The sequence below is a fragment of the Tympanuchus pallidicinctus genome, unplaced genomic scaffold, assembly GCF_026119805.1.
Source record: "Tympanuchus pallidicinctus isolate F22 unplaced genomic scaffold, pur_lepc_1.0 scaffold16, whole genome shotgun sequence".
NCBI classification, from domain to species: domain Eukaryota; kingdom Metazoa; phylum Chordata; class Aves; order Galliformes; family Phasianidae; genus Tympanuchus; species Tympanuchus pallidicinctus.
Window position 1 is genome coordinate 11,467,981 of NW_026294679.1, and position 23,864 is coordinate 11,491,844.

Sequence of the window (23,864 nt, forward strand, 5' to 3'; positions counted from 1 at the left end):
AGTGAAATGTGCCATTGTGTTCAGAGCTATTGTTTCTGTTTTCAATATTAAAGTTACTTGTGGTTTCCAAGGGACAATATATCAAGCAGAGCTAACAGGCTGTAGAGAAGATGTAGATTATGAAAACAGAGGGATTAAATTTCATACATTTGGAGCTAAAGTCTCATCACTCTCATAGTAGTGTAAGCAGGGGAATAGTCTCAGGACTCACAAAATTCTTCAAAATGAACCAAGAGGTTGTTTTAAGTGGGTCTAATCAAAATGGTGGTCACTGCTGCTTGAGCAGCTGCAGTTTCACTGAGGATGGACTCTGTTGCACAGTCATCTACAATTCAGTATATAAACGGGGTTTGTGAGGCTTTGAGCTGATGGCAACAAAATCGATTTGTGTAAATGGGTCTGTCTGGATGAGTAGTTCTATCTTAAAACACAGGTGACATCAGCTCTTACATCTTAATGAGAGAGCAGTAAGGGCAGCACAGGGCATTGCTATCTGCTTCAGATGTGATTCTCCAGCCCTGTGGAGAAACCAGTGTGAGCTCAGCAGTGGAGTGGGGATGCTGCATCCCGTCTGTTTGGTGCTCCGCTCCCGGATGTTGCCACCTGTGCTGCCACATCTGCATCACTCTTGAACAGGAGGTCAGGAAAGTGCCCTACAGCTATGGTCAGCTCTCCACTCTGGATTTTTGCTGTGACCTGCAGTGAGTCTTTAAGGATGCGTCTAGATGGTGCAGCCTGATTACATGGGCTATCTCTGGATGTGCCAGCACCTGAAAAAAGGCAAAATGTTTGCATCCTCTCCTAAAGCTAGGAGCTTTCCTCAGAAGCTCAGCTAACTGACCAGCAGGGGCATAGCATCAGCATGTCTCTGACATCTCCATGTGACCTTGCTGTGCCATATAACTACAGCATTCATCTCTTCTTTTCTCCCTTCAAAACAGGCATTATGGTATGGCCTTACTTCCAAGGGATGTCACCGGGGCAAATGTGCTGTGGATAGCAGAGTAACCAGGGGACATAGAACCACCATGGATGATGGAAAAGTATGAAGTAGCCTTTGTCTAAGCATCTTCCAGTGCAGTTAAGTCAGATGAGGCCAGACTAATTTAGCACTGGGGAAACAAAATGCTTCTGGCAAGATGCATCAATAGCTGCTCTGTGAAGGGACACTGGGGGCTTTCTGAAAAGTTCTTTAGAGATGCACCAAGAGCCTCTGTCATCCCAAACCAGCACCTCTGAATGTTTTGCCAGTCTGTGTTAGCCACAAATGCTGGGCTCGTTTCGTGGAGCCCTTAGAGAAGGCTTTCTTTAAGAAAAATACCAAATCTCTCAGCTGGGAAACAGCATTCCCTCTTTTGATGGATTATGTTGGGGAAACGCCCCCACTCCCTGCATCCTCCCCTTCTCCTCCCTGGCTGTTTTAGTTGGATACTGAAGGGCTTGTAAGATTTCCAAGATTTCTGGTGGAAATTTTCAGACCTGAGAGATGCATTTTCCCTTTGGGGATTACACCATGCTTTAAATGTCTGTTCTCTTTATTTTATATGCGTTTTCCTGCTTTTGTTTGACTTTCTCACGGATCGCACTGTATTTAATTCAGAACACGTCCTATAACGCTGTAATTGTCAGGCATGTCAGCCGGTTCTTCGCATGGCTTTTGCTTTAATTTTTTCCCTTTTTGCTTTCAAAATAAAAGGGGAGCCAGTTGCTGCTGCTTCTCAGGCATTGAATTAATGCGCTTCTCTCGCACGCTGTGGCATCATGTAACACCAGGAGAGAGACAGCGTTACTGGCTGCCTGATGCAATTATTCCAGCTGCATTATGGAGCTGGTTACTGCTTTTAGAAGAGATGGAGTTTCACCTCCTTCTGCTGTATAGGATATCAGTTGCACGAGAGTGGCCAGCAGATGGGCTGCGCCGTTTCATGTGTTGTTCCTGTGAGAAGATAAAGCAGAGGAGGATGAAGAAAAAGTTCTGTGTGACCCGCAACCAGGGGAAACCCTCCAGGAGCTGTGCCCTAGAGAAAACCTGTCCCCAAGGTAGCAGTTTTATTCTCCATCATGCACGTTCTTCTGTTATTGATCTCAGCAGATGCATCCTGAGCTGGGTAAATCTGGTCTTTCTACTTATGTCATGGATGCTCCACTGATGAACCTTAGCAGAAAAGCTGTCTCGAAATCAGAACATTGAATCAATGATCATCTCTGAATAGGCAGGTAGAAGATGAATCTGGGATGCCTGGCTCACATATTGTCCACATTCTTGCTTGTGGTTCACTTGCAGACTGAGGTAGGGATCCTTGAAATGCCAATATGTTATCTAATGGAATGAGATCCATTTGCTAGAACTGGTTGCTAACCATCTTCTTTAAGTCAAAGATACCCTTGGTTGCTCTGGTTAACCAGAATTTGGAATATACTACAAATGGACAAGCCTGCAAGTGTGAGAATAAGTAACTGAAAACCACTGATAACAATTCTTGGATTTACTTTTGTCTTGCTGATTTTGAACACAATTCCTTTAGATGGGAAGGAATGACTCTCTGACTTCTGCTCTGCAAAATAAGGCTGAGTGTTTGGTGGCTCTTGATTAAATATCCTGTTTACCTTCCTGAGATCCGTCTCATTTTATCACTGAAAAAGCAGAGGCAGAACAGCAGAGAGGTTTCTGTGAGAAAACTCTGGCAGATGGCAGGATTCAACCTGGTTCCAGCTTTTCCCCTTCTTCTGGATCATATCATATGTAACTCAAAATGTAGCTGATGGCCATTGGTCATCAAGCAGTGTGGCTGGTTTTCTTCTCTGGGCTTAACTGATAACTTATTACATTCTGGTATCTTACCCTCTCTTCTCATCCAAACTTTTGTTATTTACATCAGTTTCTTTCAAGCTTTTTTGGTTTACAGATGCCCCAGTTCCATCTGGGTGAGAGTGTGAATTTCATTACCACCAGTTGTAGATCCCTGGTAGAAGCATTGCTTTTTTCCCCAGTTTCTTTTGTAACCTTTTAACAGAAGGGTGCACGCAGTGCCATTCTTGTACTGATGCCTCCTCTTCTGTGCCCTTCCTTCTTGGGACTCTAATTGAGTGCAGATAAGCCACATGAGAGGAGATCCCTGAGAGCTCAGCCCAGATGCCTGGTGCCTACCTGTCCTCACGTGCTTTACCTTTCAAGTCAGACAGTGGCGAAGTTAAAGCTATTGATGGCTTGCTTGCTTTTTAATGAAAAACACATTTTCTAGCGAGCACTCTGGACATGGGAAGGTGATACACCTCTTCACGTGAAGTGTAGAAAGAGTTATAACATTGGGACCACTCGAGTGACTGTGAGTAAAGTGATAAAGTTGATGGGGTTTTTGGGCTGCCTTGCCAGAAGCGTGCTGTTCTCAGTCTCGTGGTCATGGTTTGCTTGTCATCAGCTGGCAGTTTCTCTGGGTGGGACAAAAGTAAATTAGGCACTGTGGAGAGGCTCCATGTCTCTTGCAAAAGGTTGGAGTTCTACATCTGTTTGCGGCTCTGGATGTTGTTTCACTTGCCAAAGTAATGGGTTTGGATGAAAGTCGTTCTCGGGTCGCTCTGCGTTAAAGTAAATCTCCTGTGATTGCAGCACTGACTTCCTGGAGGACTTTGATTTTTATCTGTGCACAAGGCAGTGCTACATCCACTTGAAAGGAATCAGCAAAATATGCGTTCTGATAAGAGATTATGTGGGTGTCCCAATTTGCTCATGTTAAGAGGTGTGGAGAACTTCAGTCTTCTAACTGAAGGAGAGTAAAAACTGCTGCAGGGAAGGAAGGAGAGGAATTAACAGCCCAGCGGGAAACTCCAGCTTGAGTCCATAGTGTATGGTGTGTATGGAGATCAGGTAACTGTCCTAATGGATTAGCTTCAGGGAGGTGAATTTAGTCACACACTTCCGAAACCTCATAATCAAATCAGGAACAAAGGTCCCACTGGCAAATGTTACAGGATCAGGCCATTAAACAGTTGGTGTTTTCATGTCCTGGCTGGCTTACAACAGAGTGAAAATCGGATCTCTTGTAGAAGAGACATCACCCTTTAGACTCAGGTGCTTCTAGTCCTTGTATCTAAAAGGGAAGGAAATGTTGTTTTGTGAAAGTTTAATCAAGGTAAATAAAAGGCAGTAAGTAAATAATTGGCAGGAAGTTGCTTGGCTTCTCATCTTCAGAGATCTTTTAGCATCTCAAAGGGTGTTTTTGTTTTTTTTTTTTGTTAGATTTCTTATCAGGTGGTACCACCATGATGCAGACAGGGAGCTGAATCAAATCTACTTTTCACAAGAGAAGTGATGGGAGGTGATCACAGATGCTATCAGCTGCTGACTGCTGGGCCAAATAAAATTCTTGTTGGCAGAAGCATCTCCTTCTTCGCTGCATATTCACCTTCTTTGGCAAAGGTGATCCTGAGGCAGAATCTTCTGAAGCTTAGCTGTGAGTTAGGACACTGGCTGCATTTCTCTCATTTCCCACACAAATAAAATGTGTGAGACAGATTCCAGTGCAACCTATGTTTATGCCAAAAGTGTGGAGAATGTGTTTGCTGTCTTTCAGTTTCTGGGCCTTCAAGGATGAATTTGGATGACGTTTTCAAATTTATGCTTGGCAGTGTAAAAGCTAGTTGGTTTTGGTTGTTTTTTCACAATGAACAATGATTCTCAAACAATTGCTGACTTCCAGGAGCTGGGACTTGCACAAAAAGGCCAGTTCTTATGCAAGTTGAAATCATTGAAATCTTTTTCCTCTTCCATTCTTTCAAGTCAAATGATTTCACGGTTCTGTGCAAGTAGTAAGGAGTGAGGTAGGGCAGTGCTCTCGTTACAGTGAGTAGCAACTCTCACAAGTGATTCCCTTGATTTTTAATATCACTAATTGCATTATCATTTACCGTAAGAAAGTAATAGTCTGGACAATAAGCTTTACGGATGATCTACTAAAAGTTCAGAGCAGAAGCAAGAGCAGAGCTGCTCAGAGCACAAGGCAAGACTCAGTAGGGAACTAACTTAGGAAAGTTGTTGGCAAACCTGAAGTAATCTGGGGACAGAAAGCCTGGGGACGTGGTTTTGGTGATGAATTATTTGTGGACACACATCTGTTGTGCCAGAAGCAGGAATGGGGTGTGTTTGTTCAGCCTGACTCCAGACATGCTGCCTGAATGGGTGGGAAGCTCATTTCCCGCTTTCCATATACCCTCCCTGTTTCCAAACGGATTCCCCACCCTGTGACACAGGGATGTGCTAATAGATTTCTTTCTGCTCATCACATTGGTCATACGGTTGGAGGCTCCCTCATGGTAGAGTTTGTATACTAATACTTGTATGTAAACTGAGTATAAGCTCACACAGGTTTCCTGCATTGCCCATTTGTGTTTTCTTGTCTGCCCAAAGCCAGCTACAGCCCTAACTGCTGCATCCTTTGGGAAGCCTCCACATCCAGACTGCCCTTTTTCCCTTCACTGTCTTTGATTTTAGTCTGAGGGACAGGTAACTTTCTTGGCTTCACACAGTGAATCCTGTATCCTAAGTTAAATGTTGCCTATCAAACATGCAAGTGACATTTAGCGGAGATCGCCTGTGCCTGAGCAGAATAATCTGGGACATTAAGTGAAGGAGCTTTAGGCTATATATAAGGAAGAAGCATTTTCCAATAAGGGTGGTGAGGCACTGGCACAGTCTGCCCAGAATGGTGGTGAATGCCCATCCCTGAAGACACCCAAAGTCAGGCTGGATGGGGTTCTGAGCACCTGATGGAGCTGCAAGTGTCCCTGTTCACTGCAGGGGAGCTGGACCAGATGGCCTTTAAGGGTCTCTTCCAACTCAAATGATTCTATGATTAAGTGAAGGATATGAGGTTTTGTTAATCATGTTTATATTTGCAATAACAATAATAATAATTTCATGGGAAACCATTTGTCACGAAGAGTTTTCAACTTTCAGATGCTCTGCATGCATCAAACAAAGTGGATTTCCAATCTGTTTATTGGTCTTTGGTTGTTAGTCATCCAGATGGGGTAAGTGGGGCTATCAGGAGTTTCTGTGGCTCAGTCATGTTACTTGCAGGGGAGTTGGACTAGATGACCTTTAAGGGTCCCTTTCCACTCAAACGATTCTGTGATTTGGGCTGTTTCATTGAGGCCTGTTGCTGATTTTTTTCCCCCTAGGTCCATCTCTTAGTTTTCTTCTGCTCTGCACCCTTGCCAAGGGTGAAAGGGCACAAAATCCTGCTTTTCCAGAATTTTAGATCTTGTATTGGTCATGAATAGCAGAACTGTGTGCATGGAAGTGCTGAAGAAGGCCCCGTGCTTCTTCAGCTTTTTGTTGGGATTTGGTATCCTGAAGGGTTTCCTGCATTGTAGAAACTATTGGGAAGCCATTACCTTCCAGTCTGTGTTGCAGTTTTTCCTTCTCACTATTGGTTGTTTATACAGACATAGATGTGTTTGGAATGATTTGTAGGCATTAATGAGAATAGCTGGGGATAGAGGCAGGTACATAATTGCTGGACTGCTGTGATATCCTTTCTCAGATCCTTTGAAGGATCTCAGTTAAGTTCCCTGTGTCATGACAGACAGTTTAATCCTGACCCTCCAGCCCAGATGTCCAGCACAGGCCTATCACTCTTGATGGGGTGTTGCAAATGCCTGACCCAGCTGACTGGTCCAGGAGCGACAGGCCAGCATCACATGTTGTCTGGGGTCAGAAACTTGGAAAGGGACTGTCACTCTCCTCCAAGGGTGCCCAGCCGTGCAGCTTCACTCTTGTCTTTGGTTTCGCACAAAAGTGTGTATTGCCCATTGGGACACTGTCTCATATATGAAAGAAGATAAGAAATCTGCCATGCTTCCAGAGGACTTTACCTTTGGGGCAGGTCATGTCCCTGTGACTTGTACTGGTGACCTCCTGAGCACCTCTGGCACTCCCAGCTCTCTGCCATCCACACCTTCCCAGTAGAAGCGAGAGCTGGAGCAAGAAAGTCTTGGAAAGTTTATCTAGACTCTACCAGCTGCAGTTTATTGCATCTATTTTGCTGATATCCACCCTTTAGATAAATAGCACTAAGTTACACATGTTGTGACTCTCTTGATGTGGTTAACAAGGCTTGTATGAGCCAAGCTAATCTAACTTCAGGAACAACCAAGGGAATTTGACTGTATCGGTTCCAGCTTGAATCAGTCTCTGTGTAGTAAAGTGAGAATCTCCTTCCTGGCTGAAAGTGCAGGAGCGGTGAAGCTTCAAGTCAGTCAGTGGAGATTTCCCCCCTCCCTTTTCTTCTCTTTGAACAGAACTCCTGACCTCAGACACCCGGAGCTCCATCTACAAGAAAACAAAATTTCCCATTTTCAATAAAAATCATGTCTCCGTAGGCAGAAAAGTGAGTGAGCTAACAATCCGCAAAGCTACGGTCTATTTATTTACCAGGCTGATTCCCTGATGGGGAAACATGTGGGATCTTTTAACTTTTTCTCCCGCACAGATGTTCCTTCTACTCCCATGTTTCCTCTTGATCTCTGGTTTGCTGCACCATATGGTGAAAATGGTGGAGATGTTGTGTGCAGTGGAAGAGAAGAAGGGTTCTGTGTGCTTAAAACAAAAACAGTTTAAAAAAAAAATCTTTTTTTTTTTTCCTGTGTTAGCAAGAAAATATTTTTTAAAGGAAATGTGTTGAGCAAAAGGGTTGTTTAACTTGCAGACCCTCACTGCTGGACACGTAGTGATGCTTTAGTTAAATGCTGAATGAAGTGTCCAAACAGAGATCAAGAGGGTCATTTAGGAACATGGGGTCAGCGTACTGCTTGCCTAGGCACAGGTGGTGTGGTATCTCCAGCATGTAAGTTGGCTGTGGCCATCAGTGCTTCTTTGAGCTTCTCAAACTAGAGTCTGGTTATCTCCAACAGGGCTCTGTTCTCAGTAGACCCTTAGGGGTGTGTTAGAAGCAAGTGGTTGTGGTGGACAGCATTTGGGAGTTGGCAGGGCCAAACTGAGCTGGGTGAAATGCTGGCTTGGGTGGTCCATAACCAGGTCTACAAGTGTGCTTGACACCAGTCTGTTTCTCCATGGGAAAGCTGGAATGCTCTGAATGGACCGTGGTAGTGGGCAGTGCCTTACCAGCATGAAGACGGATAGGTTGTTTTATTAAAAAGCCTTTAATCCTTGTTGCCTGAGCAGCATTTTTAGCCAGGCGGGTGGTCTGTCATGGGGACAGGTAAAAAACTGTCTCCACCAACCTGGGCAGACTGGGGATTAGAGATGAGGCGTGTGTTTGTAATGAAGGATGAGAGCCTAATTTTAGAAGCACGGCAAGGCCAGGCTCAGATGTCTGCCTGGGCCCCATCCCAGCTTCTGTGTGCTGCCAGAAACCTGCCCTCCCTTTCTTGGAGGCAGCTATATCGTACCTTTTTATGTACATACTCCCCTGCAACTGGGCTGAGGGATTCCTGCAGTTGCATTGCTTTGCTAATCCTTTCAAACCACACACAGACCAAAAAATCCTCCATCCCTAAGTGGCCAGTCTGTACCTTCCCCCTAAGACATTTGTTCTGTTTCCTTTGCAGATGCAGCTTCTGGACAAGTTTCCCATTGAAGGAGGACAGAAAGACCCCAAACAAAGAATCATCCCTTTTCTACCAGGTAACATTATGGCTAAGGCCCTAAGCAAGATGAATGAGAGTACCTTATCTAGTTTGGTAACCCAGCCCATGGCAAGAAGTTGGAGCTCGATGATCTTTAAGGTCCCTCCCAACCTAAGCCATGAACTAGGACTTGCAATTCCCCAGACATGGTCTTCAGTACTTTTTGTGACTGGGTCCTACAAATACCTTTTCCCTGGGAACTTGTAATGTTGCCCTGTGATACCAGGCCTCCTCTTCCTCCTACATAACTGGCATGGTCAGTAGGGCTCCCAGGGGGGTCTTATATATCTGCTGTTCAGGTTCAGGCTGGCTCATGCCCTCTTGCGCAAAGGGTTTTGGTGGCTTCTATGGGACTGTGCCCACGGGCTACAACTTCACAGCCTGAAACAAGGAGGCCACTGGAAACCAAAGACACCGTTGTCTTCATTTCTGTGTGTCACAGCTCTGCATACGCTGTTACTGTATAATAAAGGATGAATAGTTAGAGTTGCCACTGAGATATTAAAAAGACCAAAACTGTGAGAAGACTAAATGCAAAGGGGATTACTGCAATACTGGCCAAAAATAAGTATTTCTTTGGCCTGAGCTACTATCTCCCTGGCAGCTTTCAGAGAGGGGCTGGACATGATAGATGCCCTCTCCTCAGGGGAAGCACACGCGCTTCCAGCAGCGATGGCAGCGCTGGCATGGTGGAGATGAGCCAGACCGCAGCGTGCTCTTGGAAATTCAGACTCAGGCCAGCTCTCTATTGTTTGACTGCACGATTCTAGCTGTTGGCTTAAAGTCTGGCTCACTGCACTGAGTGTTAGGATAAATAGAGTAATTTCAGCCTGTTAAAAGGTCTGTTCTGCCTTTAACTATAAAAAGGAGATCCCAGCTCTTCTCCAAAAAAGAAGTTGTGATGGGAGAGCTTAGTCCTCACTGGGAGCATGCTGTGGTCTGTGACACTGTTTCAGGCAGAGAATCTGCTGCTGTTATGTGGTTAGCACAGCTCCTGAGCTAGCAGGGAACTGTAAGCCAGCAGTGCAAGCATTGAAGCCACAGTAGGGCAGTATGGCAGCCTGGCAGCCTACATGGGCCTTCTAGAAGATGGCCCCAGGGATCAGATTTGCTCTATACAGCTCTCTATACTGCAGACCCTATGCAGCCAGGGGGAGGTGGTGTTGCCCTTTATTTCTAATGTGGAATGAGAGGAGTCCAAGATCAGCCTCTGTTTCCACTTGAGCCATCAACAAACTCATAGATGAACCACTTTGTGAAATCCCTATACAATGAGAATGGGAACTGCCTGCTTGCCTTCCCTGCTGCAAATCAGTTTGAGATCCATGAAAAGCACTATATAGATGTGCAAATGACTTTAGGTGAGGTGCTGTAGGAAAATCTCTGTCTGTGGGTAACATTTTTTTTCTTCTGCACTGACTGTCACTGGCCAATTTCTTTTACTTTGTCCCAGAAAAATGTTGGCTGAATCCAGGGCACAGATGCTCAGCCTGCGTGCAGTTCTTAGTGATGTATGTCCTGATATATGGGTGGGTGATTTTTGTGGAGAATGAGATACATCCCATATGTCTGTTATAACACTTCCCACCCTTCCCACCCTACGAGAACATGAGAGAGATGTGTATCCTTGAGAGGAAGAGTTATATCTGGGAAACATTTGGGTTGACTTAGTGTCCCAAAGAGAGGAGCTGCTGGAGTAGAATAGACTTCAGCTGTATTCAATTTGTATCTGTGTATCTGTGATACACGTTCTACTTTTGATACAGAATCTCTGCCTTTTTCTTGTTGAACTGCTGAAAAACATTTGCTGCTTTATCCAGCAACAAGGTGACTCAGCTAATGTAAAACAATGTCAAACTGTTAAATAAACTAGCTGCCTTAATTAGAATATGCATGGCATTTCTGCTGCTGGAGCTGTGGATCACTGAAAGGAGTAGATGTAAACTGTCTTAATTAAAAAACAGCAAGGCAGATGTTTGCACTTAAATCCTATATTTATGAAGATGTTGTGATCATGCTTGCTTATTACTGGCTTGATTCAGCCAAGCTGTAGTGACTCTGCTTGCCAGGTGCTGAGTGCCCTCGGTTGCATGTGCAGCTTGCGGGCTTTGATGGCTTCCTCCCATCAGGTCTGTTGTAGAAAGCTGACACTGCTGCAGTGGCTACTGGGTATCAGCACTCCTGCTTGTCAGTGATGCCGCCATGATCTCTTGAAATAATGGCATGATCTGAGCTTGGAGAATTAAGGGCCAGGTCACTTTGCTAAAGGAGGAAGTGCGTGTGGGACTGGCTGACAGGTCATATGTAGTGCAGTGGAGCCTTAGCAGCCTGGACAGACGTGGTCTATATGCAGGAGCTGGGTGATGGCAATACCCAAACCATGTGCTGCAGTGGAAGGCAAAGGAACATGGAGCCAGTGTGTTTTAATCCCCACTTGGACATGATGGAGCTCTGCAGATGGCCACTGCTTTGGTGACCTGTTACATTTTGGCTGTGATTTTTGCTTCACACACAGTTGATAGCCCCCTTTGTGCTCACTACTGTTGTTTTGCTGTGGTTACATTGCTGTGAGTTACTAGGCAAGGTGTCTTCTTGCTGGGGCAGTCAAGCCTTTTACCTGTAAGAACAAGAAAAGTGTAGAAGACTACAGAGCCTTGCCCTCCAAGGAGAGACCATACTGGGTCCAAAAGAAGGAAAAGGGCAGTTTTCCTTCCCTTAGACACCTTTTGTGTATCTTATTTCTATCAATTTCTTTCTTCAAATATTTTTCTTCCTTCCTACACAAATAAAGACTGCAGCTTCATAGCCATGGAAATGAGCAAGGAAATAATCAAGTATATTATCTGGATTATTTTGTAGTTTTGTTTTATGTTTGAGACTCCCTTTGCTACACTGATTTTTTTTTTTCTTGAATTTCTTTTTTAAATCATAACAAAGAGGAGGAACTTTTTCCTGTCCTTTTCCGATTTTATCTTCTTATAAGTTTTTTCTTTTTTTCTCTCTGATTTCCTTTTTTTTTTTTTTTTTTTTTACTGTTGAAAAAGCCTTCATTGAAGGAATAAGGGAGAGGAAGATTTTTATGGGATGCCCCCCAGAGAGCATGATTTAATTTTTAAGGTAGTGGTATGAGGTCTTTGTTAGGGAAGGTGGAAGGAGGTTGTGAAAAAGTTAGAATAAAATCTGCTACAAAAACCCTGTCTAGACTGAAGGTAGTTTGTAAAAAAAAAAACAAAAAAAAACAAAAAAAAACCCCAAAAGATTAAAAGTGCTGTTTGACTGCTGGTTGAGCCCATCTGAAAGGCACTGATTTCTCCATCACTTCTGCTGCAAATCCAAGGAACAGTCCTTGGACTGTAGATGTGAAACTTTGCTGCCTCTGTCTCTTCTTCTCTCTGCTGATGCAGATAGAGAGGTTGTTGGTTTGTGTATCCATATTTCAAGGGTCTTGAGGTAATAAAAGAAATTCAACCGAAAGGAAAAGACTGCTCTGTTGTGCTTCTGGCAAATACAGTGGCAAATACAAATGACAGAGTCTGAGCGATGCTGCCCCAAGATTAACAGTTTTGCAATGGCTGACCCTGAGACTGCATGGCTTGCATTGTTTTTCATTTCTCTTGGCACTAAACAGAAGAGCTGTCTGGAGACAAAGCTGAAGCTTGAGCGATGTCAGCTCCTCTTGTTCCATGGCATCTTCCAAAGAGTGGCCTTGGGGAAAACACAGTGCACAGCAGGAAATCATCCCCTCATGCTTGCTACTGGGCTGCAGATCCCTGTGAGGGAGGGAGGAAGAGAGGGAAGCTTGGGTTCCTGCTGTGGAGGTCTGTGCACAGACAAAGGTGGGCTCCTGATGCTTTGTGCCCATGTAGCAGTGTGGTTTGAGCCTAGACTTTCAAAGAGGACTTGAGCCATAATAAAAGTTTGGGGATTTCTGCATGGGTTTTGTTGGAAATTCCTTCCAGCATCTTCTCTCCTGCCTGAAAAGAGAGATGGACTGCTCCATTTGCCTGATTTTCCTTAGCACTGGGAAGCCGGATCTCTGATGTTGTGGGGAGCCCTACCAGATCATCCTGGCAGCTGTAGAGGCCAGCCCAGTCCCTTCTTCCAGCACTGGGGGGCCTCTCAGAAAGGTTTCTTTTGGCTTCCTTTGTTTCCCACTCAGATTTTCTCCCTCCCTTGATTAGGGAGGGGAAAGCAGAAAGGAGCCTTTTTGGGGCTCCTGGCAGAGCTCAGTGCCGTTGCATTGGATGAAACAGTGCTGGCCCCACCACAGCCTGATGCACTTTCCTGGGGGGAAAGACTGTGTTTTGGAGACAAAGGAGCTGCCAGGCAAAGCCAAGCAGGTGGGCCAGAACGGACTCTGCCGCTCAGCTCCCGGCCCCAACACCAAGCAGGCGCTGGGGTCGTGAGCCCCATCCGAGGGCGGCCGCAGCCCCACCTGCGTGCATGTGTGCGTCAGGGCGGGCGCGGCGGCCCCGGGCGCAGGAGGAGATGGCAGCACCGCCCAGGCAGCTGGGCCAGCTGGGGAGCACAGCGGGAGCCTCCCCGTTTTGCACAATGCAGGAGGCTGGGGAGTAAACTCCAGCAAACGCCGGCCGGGACCATCCTCACCCCCATCCCTGCCACTCGTGGGCCGCAGCAGAGAGGGTAGAGCTCCTGCCGATGAACTGCATCCCAGGTGGCTATGTCTGCTTCTCCATCTTGGTTTGGTGCTGTGTTGTTGGGTTTTTTTTTCCTCCCTTACAAATGCTGTCTTTTCCTTAGGGAAGAAGAAGCGAGGGCAGAGGCTGGAGCAGGTTGACAGCAGGTTTTCATTGGTCGTTTTCCTCTCGGTTGCATGCATTCCAACTCTGCTCCTTTCATTTTTCCGCGGGCTGCAGAGAAGCTGCATTTGTTCAGAGATTTGGTCGGAGGTTGTTCTGTGCCGCAGCAGAGCAGTTGGGCTCAGCACATAGCCAGGTCTGTGGTGGCCTTGGGATCCTGTGGTTCCTGTTCTACCTGTGCAAATCGAGGCCGGGATCAGCAAAATGAGGATGTGACCATGTGTAATTTTGTCAAAGAGACCGAATATCAGCGGTGATTTGTGCATGCAGGGCAGTTCTACTTCACTCCCCACTGCGCGGAAGGCACAACGCACGGGGATTTGGGGCTTGCACCAGCTGAGGAGAGACTTAGGAATCAGAGATGATCCTCTTGCCAGCTCCTTTCTCCCTTGGAGAGTTATTGATGGGTGGGCATTTAAAAGGAAATGTCTTAATTCTTAGTGGGATTTGGACAGGATAATCTTATTAGTCTTTTTCAACATTAATGATTCTATGATTTAATGAGCAGAAAGATATTTATTTAATTGCAGGCTTTTTTTGTCACTTTCAGCTATCCATTCCTGCAGCTCTCTGGGCCTGGGCAGCAAGGTGTTAGTAGGTTCTTTTAACTTTTCTTTAACATCATTTTCAATCCCTGACCCACTTGTAAAGGATCAGAGTTGCAGCAGTTCTGAGCCTGTCAAAAAGAAATATAAACTTAAGGAAAAAGAAAAAATGTCAGATAGAGTTATCTTGGATGCAGTTATATCTGACATTTTAGATTAAAATACAAGGCAAATCATCCTAAACAGTGTTCCTTTTGTGTGCGGGTGTAGTCTCTGCAGGTCTGATGGGCACACACACGTCTCAGATGTCTGTCTTGCTGCGTAATACAAGAGTAATACAAATGACAAGTAACCTGCAAAATACAAGTTAAGGAGATATTCTGCCATGGTTTCTCGAACATGAGGCAGCAAGCATTCTCCCAGATAAGATCTGCACTGCAAGAGCAGTTCACCAAGCAACGTCTGCAGAGATCCTGGTGCCTTCTCCACATGCTTGCTGCATGGGTCTGGCCCCTTGCAATCTGTGCAGGGGATATGGGAGTGGGGCTTACAGGCTGTGAGCTTGGGTGGAGGAAGGGGACTCTCACTCCTCTGTCCCTTTCCACCCACCTGCAGTTAGTCAGCACTGCAGTCCACCCCAGAGGAGCTGCTAGAGAATGGGCCCAAAGTGCAGGATGCTGGGGGTTTGAGCTCTGTAAGAGCTATGCCACAGTGCAATATAATTTCCTTTTAATATAGGCTTTGTCAGTTTTCATTCCTGTTCTTTGAAAGGAGAGGATGCCTCCAGCTTTAAAATGACCTTATATTTGGGCCAAGATAGCTAACACCTTATATTTGGGCCAAGATAGCTAACAGGTCCTTGGCTACTTTCCACTCAGGCTTATTTAGGACTGGCAGATAAATGGGTGATGCTGTGTTTCTGGAGAGCTGCTCTTCAGAAGCTCCTATTGTTTGAGAAAGCAGTTTCTATTGTTTCTTTCTATTTTCTGCTTTGCTAGGAGAGCTATTGCGGAAAATTCATCTCCTGTCTCTTACAAGAGGAGAATGGATTTCCTGTCGGCTCCAGGCTTGAAGGGAAAACAAGGACTGCCGGGAGGAAGCGGCTGTTCCTGAGCTGAGCAGCGGGAGGATTGATGGTTTGGAGGGGGGCAGGCAGGAGGATTATGTTCTTCAGATTCTGTGGGGATATTTTTAGGGTTTAAGTCTTTACGGCTGTCAAGCATGAGGTCATAGGATGCCCTCAGGCTGCTTCCTATTGAAGAACCTGCAAAAAAAAAGCTAGCTGTCAACAACCACTGGCTTTTAGAGCACTCACTGTGCTCAAAGGAAGGAGCTGCTGGAGTTGTAATGAGCCCCACGTAACTGGGTGCAGGGGGGGCCATGGGCTTTGCACACTGAGTCTATTTCAAAGGCATTGTCAAGTCTCCTGAAGGTCCTGGAGGTCTTTGGGCGTTAATAGGGCTTGAGCCAAAGGCCTGAGATCCTTACAAAAGGAAGGAAAAAGAAGGTGGAGTGGATGAGTGGGGTTGTTCTGAGTGCTTTTATTGTCGTCTTGTTGCTGTTGTAATAAAGCTGGGCACTGTCCCTGTTGCTTGCTGCGGGCGTCTGTTGCAAGTACTGTTCTACCTGAGGTCTCTGTGGGTTCAGCCTCCGCTGAGCAGAGCCCAGCATGCAACATGGCTGAAGGTTTGGGTTTGGTTTCTTGCCTACCCAAAATTTAGCAGGGAAGTGATGGTGACTTCTGGGTGAGTATCTGGTTCTCTTCTGTCTCTTTCAATCTTTCCTGAGTCCTTTCTCAATGTAGAGATCCAAAATCTACAAGGCAGCAAATGGAATAAAGAACAATGCCCATCCTGGAGTGGCAAAACCCTCTAGAATACTTTTCTCCTCCCTCATGCGTTAAGAGCTCACACTGAAACCACCTCTGGGCAGAGATCAGCATATGCAGAACATGGTGTGCCTCTGTTAGACCATCTGAGTCTCCTGATGAGCTTTGTAATTACCAAACCACAGTTTCAAGGGCAGACAAAGAATGGAAAAGATTTTGGTTTGGATTTGCTTGAAGCCAGAGCTAATGGGAATTGTTTTTAATGCTCAGTGCTCAACCAAAAAGGTTGTTAGTGTATTATAGCTGCCTGCAACCAGGGCAGCATTTCAGTGCAGTATAGCTGCCTGCATTCCTTGGGGAAATAAACAAACGTTTTTACTCAGAAATTAGTTGGATTTTGATTCTTGTTTTTAAAGGCAATAAATAAACACGATTATAGACTTTTAAAGCAGTTTGAGCTGCACTGGGCTCGCCATTTCCTCGGGCAGCCGTTCCAGATGAGTGTGCTCTCTACTACTATAATTACTTTTTAAAAATAACTCTGTGAGCCTGTAATCTAAAGTGGGTGGTACGTAGCAAGTCTGAGAGCATTCTGCATTCAACCCACAGGCTGGAGAGAAGGTGGCTTTATATAAGGCTTTGCTTGTCTTCATCTTTAGGTTGAAATGTGACTTTTCCCACAATCCATCAACAAATGACCTATATAATGAAAGTGCTTTTTAATGCAGGAGTCAGGCTTGCCAAGAACTATGATGCCTTTACAGTCCCACAGGCAGTAGAGATTCCCTCTGGATGTTTCTCTTCTGCCACATCTTGTCTCTCGTATGCAGTTAAGCTGCCTGGGCAATATAGGAGAGCAGAGCCCAGCTGAGATTCACAGGCTAAGTAATAGCCTAAACCTCTGTATCTGTTTTCATCCCACTCTATCCTTAGGCTGGGCCAGCTGATTTATTTATGTACTCATGTGCTTAAAATAGGCTGTGATTATTTTTTTCCTGAGGATTTGGAAACAATGAACCTGGGAATTTGCTGTTTGATCACAGTGATTTCTGCTACTCTATTTTCACTATTCATTAAGCTTTTTGGGTGCTGATGTCCTTAAATATGGTATGTTTGCAGACCTTCCTGCTCCACAATGTGGCTATTTTCAGGCTCTTGTGAGTATGTTTGTTCTCACTCATAAGGGGATCTTTATATTTGGAAGCAGAGCGAGGGGATACTGCAGGCTGGGATTTGCCATACTGAATCTGCTTACATTATAATGAAATAACCCATTGCATTCTCTACCCACCTGCAACATTTTCAGAGTTGTAGTCCTGTTTAAAGGGAAAACTGAGGCAGAGAGAAGGAAATAACTTGGGAATTAGAAAGAGGAAACCAAGGCTAGGTAGGTGAGGAAAAGAAAAGTCTTCAGAGTGGGAAACTTAATCCTCTTGAGCTTCTCCCATTCACAGAGGTGCTAATGCAGGCCCCAGGCTTGTGCTCAGGATGGAGGTAATTAATGTTTGCTCTCAGATTTCCTTGGGTCTGAAGTTAAGCACTTTCACCATGTCATTTTCTATCAGGGTTTTGCCACCTCTAAATAAAGAGCAGAAAATTACACTCCTGCTGATTTTACATCCTAACCATCAGCAAGTTCAGACTTGCAGGTTCCTTGTTATATTCGGGGCTGCGAGTGGCACGGGGCTGACCCAGAATAAGCAACACTGCAATAAGCAATCTGGTTTGACACCCAGTGTGTTCTTATGGCAGGCACTGGGGCTGGCAGGCAGACTTCACTTCTTCGCTATGGGCACTGTCAGAGTGAGGGATGCAATTGAATGTCGTTCTTCTCACTGAATGCAGAAGAGCTCTCGGGTAAGCAGTAAAACCGTTGGAGCAGAGTACAAGGAAAAGGCATTTGCTGCCTGTTCCCACCGGGCAGTGTCGTCATCGCTGATCTATTTAAGTCATTAGCTTTCAAGATGCTAAGACCAGAAGGAAAAATATTTCTAGCAAATACAGAAAAGGCAAATTGCGTTTAGCAGATTTCCTGTTGGGAGGAGAAGTCACCTATAGATAATAAGCCATTTAGCAACCTCACCAGTGGACAACTGTCCAAAGAACAAAGAAAAAGTTGCAAGCTTGAAATATGCCTGAATTTCCTGAGTGGCATACAGGCAGGAAGCTGTGCTATTATGTTGTGGATGTTTATTCCCAAGAGGCATAAACAGAGCATCGTGTCTCCTGGGATCCTAGGCTGACCCGCGGACCAGGCAATGGGGTTCCTCAGTACCACAAGGATTGCTGAATAGTTGTGCTGCTCTGTGCCTGCTTGCCTGGCCCTGTCCCATCTCCCTTCTGGCCGAAGCCATCCACTGCAGATCCCGGGTGGATGTGGGAGCAGGCAGCAGTGGTGCAGCCTCAGTGCATGAGGGTGTTAAGCTGCCAGCCAGCGGGAAACTCATTTCCTGCACAATTATGAAAACAGCTGATCTGTGGCACTTTAAGAAGGGGGAGAAAATAAAAGACAGGGGAAGGAAGGCCCCAGCTACATAAATATTTACTTTTGCACAATGCCCTAGCCACCTCCTTCTCCTAGGGGCTGGGAGAAGAAGGAACTCCTTGCTGCTGGCTCTGTTACATGGTGACAGGGGACGGGAGAGCCACCAGCGGGCAGCCGGCAGCTGCAAAGCCAAGAAGAAACTTTCTAGCCTGATACTGCCCTGCTTGGCATCCGATCTCACTGCAGCATCCCACAGCTGGGGATGCGCTGCTGCTCCTCTGGAGCTTGCTTGAGCAACCTGCCCGGGCTTTTTCCCACTCCGTAGTCTTTCATACATGAAACCAAGCAGCTGAGATATCCCTGCCAGCAGGTACCCCCAGGGGTGACTTGTATATAAGGAGATTGAGTGAGCAGCAGTGATGGTGATGCTGACCCATCAGTGGGCCTTGGTGTATGCTGCTTTATGGTGGCATCTGATGCCAGAAGATGTAAAACAGGATTTAGAGATTTGTTTCATGTAAGTGGCTGATGTGGTAACAGAGGCACTTCAAGCCTGTTCCCCCAACCTGTTTAACCATGGAAATACTGGCTAATCTCACTTCTCAGGATATGTACCACAATTCAGTAAATAAACACAAGGGATTTTGTGTTGTGGGTTATTTCTGCTGCTGGAAATCAAACCCCATCTGTGGCCAGATGTCATCTTTTTTTCTTGGAAAGGGACCAAGGTTAAGGAGACAAGGAAGGCGGGTTAGTTAAAATATGTCAGTCTTTTGGTTATAAGTAAAAACTGTAAATAAGAGCCTTTAACTTGGAAAAGAGCTTTAGAATGATATGATCAGCTTCAGTTTACTTCAAATGTTGCTCTATGCCATTAAGCTGTTATCAAGTTTTGGTTCAATTGCAATAGTTTTATGGCTTTAGTGTAGTGGGAACAGTTGTAGCCTTTATGCACCTAAAACATTTTCCCCTGAAATGTTTGCTGTGAAGACTGCAGTACTGTGCAGGAACCTGAGGTTGAAACTGCATGGCAACAAATAACAGTGGAAATGACCTTTTCTAGCTCTCTTCACTGTCTATTCTGAAGTAATTACTAAATCTAAGAACTTATTTCATGAACAATGCAGGGATTTAAATAAGATTTAGTTTTACATTCTCACTAATGCATCCTTAAACTTAGTAATAAAAGTTAAACTCTTTTACTTATTTCATTTTAAGCTGCGAGCATATCTGATTCAGCAGTGTCTTAGGATGATTTGTCAGGAAGAGAAAATAAGTCACATCCTTCTTCCTTTTGGCATTAATAGGGAACTAGATTAATCCTGTACCCACAATATTATTCCAGTCGTACTTGCATCATAGCCTGGAAATGGTTGTAGTCAATGCAATGGTTTGTAATTACGATGTTTCATCCTTTGAAGTTAGATTGATTCGTGTCACATAGTCAGATCTGCAGAGCTATAATAAGATACTTATTTTTTGCTAGTGTTTCTTAGCTAGCCCTTGTTTTCTGATCCAAGTTCTGCTATGGTCATTGAGAAATGAATGGATTTTAGGGCTTTTTCTCCAGATATCCAGCACCATCTCAGCCAGAGAAGTCCCATCTCACGTTTGGTGCTGGTGTGACTGTGTGTTTACGAACATCCTGGTGCACCTAAGGAGTGTTGTTGTGCGTGTGTGCAACAACAGTCTTGCAGAGCTCAAGCACCTTCATCGTAATCACTGTAGCTGACTCCCTCTGTGAGCTAAGGCTTTCCACAACTATCTGAACCCTTATTCCTGGCTTACATTAGAGAAATCAGCTCCCCCGTAATTACTGTCATGCTGCAAGGTAGGCAGATATGTAAATATTTTTAGGGTCATGGCTCAGCTCTTTATTTTTAATATACTTTGTTATTAGTAATCATTTTTGAAGAGATTGCAAATCCCACCCATAAGTTTCTGTACCACCAAGCCTGCTCAGCCTTGACCCTCTGCTCCCAACAGTATCATTGGATTTACTGTTGACTTCAGCAGGAGTGGTTACAGCGGGCGTGAGTGCTTTTCAAAAGCCTTTCCCTGTGTTTTTCTCTATAAAGCCCATCGCCGGGGCTGCCAGATTATATGACATTAGGTTTTTAAAAGATTTAAGAATGAAATCAAACTGATAAGGAGGCTAAGATGGAGTAAAGCTAAGCAAAGCCAATTTGCTTTCCTTCTGAAGCAAAGAGACTTTCGCAAGGTTTTAATTTTCTCTCACCCAAGTGGAAAAACAATCTATTTGGGTTCATTCCATGTGTGCACGTTGGGTGTGTGGGGGTGCTGCTCCCACAAAGCCCCCGGGACAACTTCCCCACTGTGTGTGGGTCAGTGCTGGGAGCACAGGGATGGCTGGAGCCCATGCAGGCACTCAGATTCAATTTCTCCCCTTCTCTCATCTGTAGGGTGTGATCTTGGAAAGCATCAGTTATTGCAGGGTTAGTCAGTCATCCTGCTCACCGCTCATCTCCAGTTTTTCACTTCTGCCGCAGGTGTTTTTCAAGGAGGAAACAGAAGATGGATGGGATACAGGAGGTCTGGATCTCCCCCTGGTCTCACTGCACTGACTTTTGGGGCAAAAAAAGGAGGCAAATGAGAATTTCCACATCTTTCCATGGTGTTAAAAGAAAAATCCATAAAGCATCACATAGCACTCAAGTAATACAGTAGTAAAGCCCTTCTGTAATTACCTGTGACAAAACAGTGCCTCTGTTGCCGTGCTTACAAGCCATGTTCACCTGTGTCTGCAGATGTCCCCTGAAGCAGGGTGGTCTGTTGCTGTAACAGCAGTGATAAATACTTCACTCTTATGGATTAGATTATTTCTTGTCGAGTTGTTCTCCATTCCAGAGGTCAGCTATACTCACCATCTGACAGGATTTTCTCTCCCTGCATCCCTTTCTTTTGCAATTAGACCAGATCCTTGGTTCTGCAGTGTCAGCTGTAGGAACATTACTTGGGGAGCCATGAAGATGAGCCGTGCTGATGGGGCTGATGTCCCAAGAGCTGCGTTCTGCTCCTACCACCCATTCCAGTAGGCAATGCAAATTTGCCCTCTCTGCTCCCCAATTCTCCTGAGAAGAGAGGCAAAGTGTTGTAATCCTCTGGTAAGCCCTAACACTGGCAGGATTTTTGTGTTTGTTTCCCTCCTCCTGTTTTATTCTCACAAGCCCATAGATTGGCTGTATTCCTCTTAGAAGTTTCTAGGCTGCTATTCATCCGCTTTTAATTAAAGCAATATAGGGAATTAGGGCTTTCATGGAGGTGGTTCTGGTGATGGCTATATGGTGTTTTTATTGGTTTTCTTCCCTTCTGAGTAAATGTGTGGAAGTGCAAGTTTGAGCTCAGGCTTTTTAATTGTTGGGGTGTTAAATTACTACATTATGGTGAATTGATTTCTTTGCAAAGGAAAGGAATGTTCTTGGCTGCTTGCCTTGTGTAGCAGGCCATGTAAGAGAGGAGGGTCCACCGCCTCATCCTTGGAGGACAGGAGGATGTCAAGGACAGATATAAACATGGGCATCAAAGGGCTTTGGGCTGGTGCGGAGACACTGTGTGGCTTTCACGGGACAACATGAAGGGGACCAGAGGACCCCATCCCAGCTGTTTTTCAGTAGCTTTTGCTTTGCAGGAGGTTGCTGGAGGTGTGGTTTCTTGTGATGTTGGGGCCACAGTAAAAGTGCAGTGGTACAGAGCTGGGTGTATGGTAGAGCAAACTACTGATTTTATCCTGCATCAGGCTCATGAAACATGGACTTGTGCAAACAGAGGTTGGTACAGGCAAGGTGTAGGAACCTCCCACTGGCATACAGGGGACACAGTCTGAACTTTTTCTAGGCTCCAGATGTTGAGGAAGCCAGTGAAAGTCTCCTTCCCATTCTATTGGGTGGGCAAGTGAAGGATCACGGGAGCAGGTCTCAGGCTGACTTAGGGAAGCAGCTGGTTTTTCCACCTGGAGTGTTTGGATTACTTCAGGATGGTTTTACAGAGTGAAAGACTCCAGCAGGAAATTTTCAGAAGAGCCTGAGTGTCATTTGACCCCTGCTCCTTTTTTCTGAAGTATCAGTGTGCTCCTGCTGTGTTTGTGTATTGGGAAATTCGACTTTTGTTTCAAATTGGCTAGTTATTTTAATACAATGGAAGGAAAACAGTTATCCCGAGCATCAAGAGCATCAACTTGCTGGCAGGAAAATCTGTGTTTACTAGTGGTTCCTCATGGATAATCCTTTTGAGTCCCATTAACTTCTGTCTCTTGCTTCTGTCATTCTTGCTAGTTGCTTCTTTCCAGCACAGGGGCACAGCTTCTCTTTGCTTCCTTACACCCATGCAGGGCCTTGTGGTGCTGCAGAGTACCCAATGTGGGTGCTTGTATTCTTTCCAAAGTCCTTTTTGTGCTGCTCATTCTCCTCTCCTCAGCAGCCTGAAGCTGGCTGATGTCTGCTGCAGGATCACAGATGCTGCATATGTTCCTAATCTGCATGTATCTGAGCTGTGTTCTCACTCCCGGCAATGAGACATCATCTCTGATGTCAGTCAGTTTAGTTTGCTTTGCAGTCATACTGCTTCTGGGGCCAGACTCAGCTCTCATTCATGCCTTTTTCATTTGGAAACGTGCACTTCCCATTCTGCAGTGTTTGTCTACTGCAGTGCCTCTAAAGGGCCAGGAAAGAATTTTTCTTTGCAGCTTTTTTTGGTGCCTGTGATTCCTCAGGGAATTTCAGGAGCTGTGCATTTGTTACCAACATAGAGGTACGTCCTGGGGGTTATAGGATGATCTAACGCAATCAGCTCCTTCCAACTCCCTGAAAAGAGGTCGTGGTTGTTGGATGGGAGTTGGCATCTTCTTCCAGTAGGACAAAAAAGAATGGCCTCAAGTTGCATCAGGGGAGGTTCAGGTTGGGCATTAGGAAAACTTCTCCGAAAGAGTAGTGAAGCCCAGGAAGAGGCTGCCCAGGGAGGTGGTGGGTTCACCATCCGAGGAGGTGTTCTTGAAATGTGTAGATGCACTCTAGAACATGGTTCAGTGGGCAATTTGATGGTAGATGGGCAGTTGGACTAGATGATCTTAGAGGTCTTTTCTAACCTTAATGATTCTGTGATTCTGTAACTTGTTGGAATGACTCAGGATTGAACCTCTTGAATCCCTCCTAGGCAGCGAAGAGTCAGTGTGTCCTTAAAGGTAATGCCCTGCATGCATTCAAAATATTGGAAGTAAATTAGTTTTTTTTTTAGTACTGAATGTATTTTCAAAACAGCCCTCTTTTTCAAGTAACGGTTATATAATTAAAACTGAAAGCAATAGATGAAATGCACCTGTCTTATCCTCTTGGCACATGAACATAAATTGAGAAATTGTGAGCTAAACTATGTGGAAAGCAGTGTCATTGATAGAAAAATCAGAAACGTTGCTAAACTACAAAGAGATACCTGTGAAAAAGAGTTGTCTGGTACTTCTGGGTAAATAACATGAAAAAGAAGGTACTTGAAAGAAGATCTGCATATTAACTCAGAGTGAGTTAAGG

General features: G+C 45.1%; 2 protein-coding genes across 6 annotated transcripts in view; both read left to right on the plus strand.

Moving 5' to 3' along the window:
* Window positions 1–23,864, plus strand: part of SH3PXD2A (SH3 and PX domains 2A) — a 236,364-nt gene that overhangs the window by 59,659 nt on the left and 152,841 nt on the right. For 4 of the 5 annotated variants that reach the window (XM_052677857.1, XM_052677856.1, XM_052677854.1 and 1 more), the window contains exon 3: window positions 8,569–8,644. In XM_052677857.1, coding sequence (XP_052533817.1) covers window positions 8,569–8,644 — 76 coding nt within the window. Of the gene's footprint in view, window positions 1–7,299; window positions 7,389–8,568; window positions 8,645–23,864 lie in introns of all 5 variants that reach the window. The other variant, XM_052677858.1, reaches the window with a different exon arrangement.
* ATP5MK (ATP synthase membrane subunit k) overlaps window positions 1–23,864 on the plus strand; it is a 426,737-nt gene that overhangs the window by 53,903 nt on the left and 348,970 nt on the right. The gene's annotated exons all lie outside the window — the stretch shown is intronic.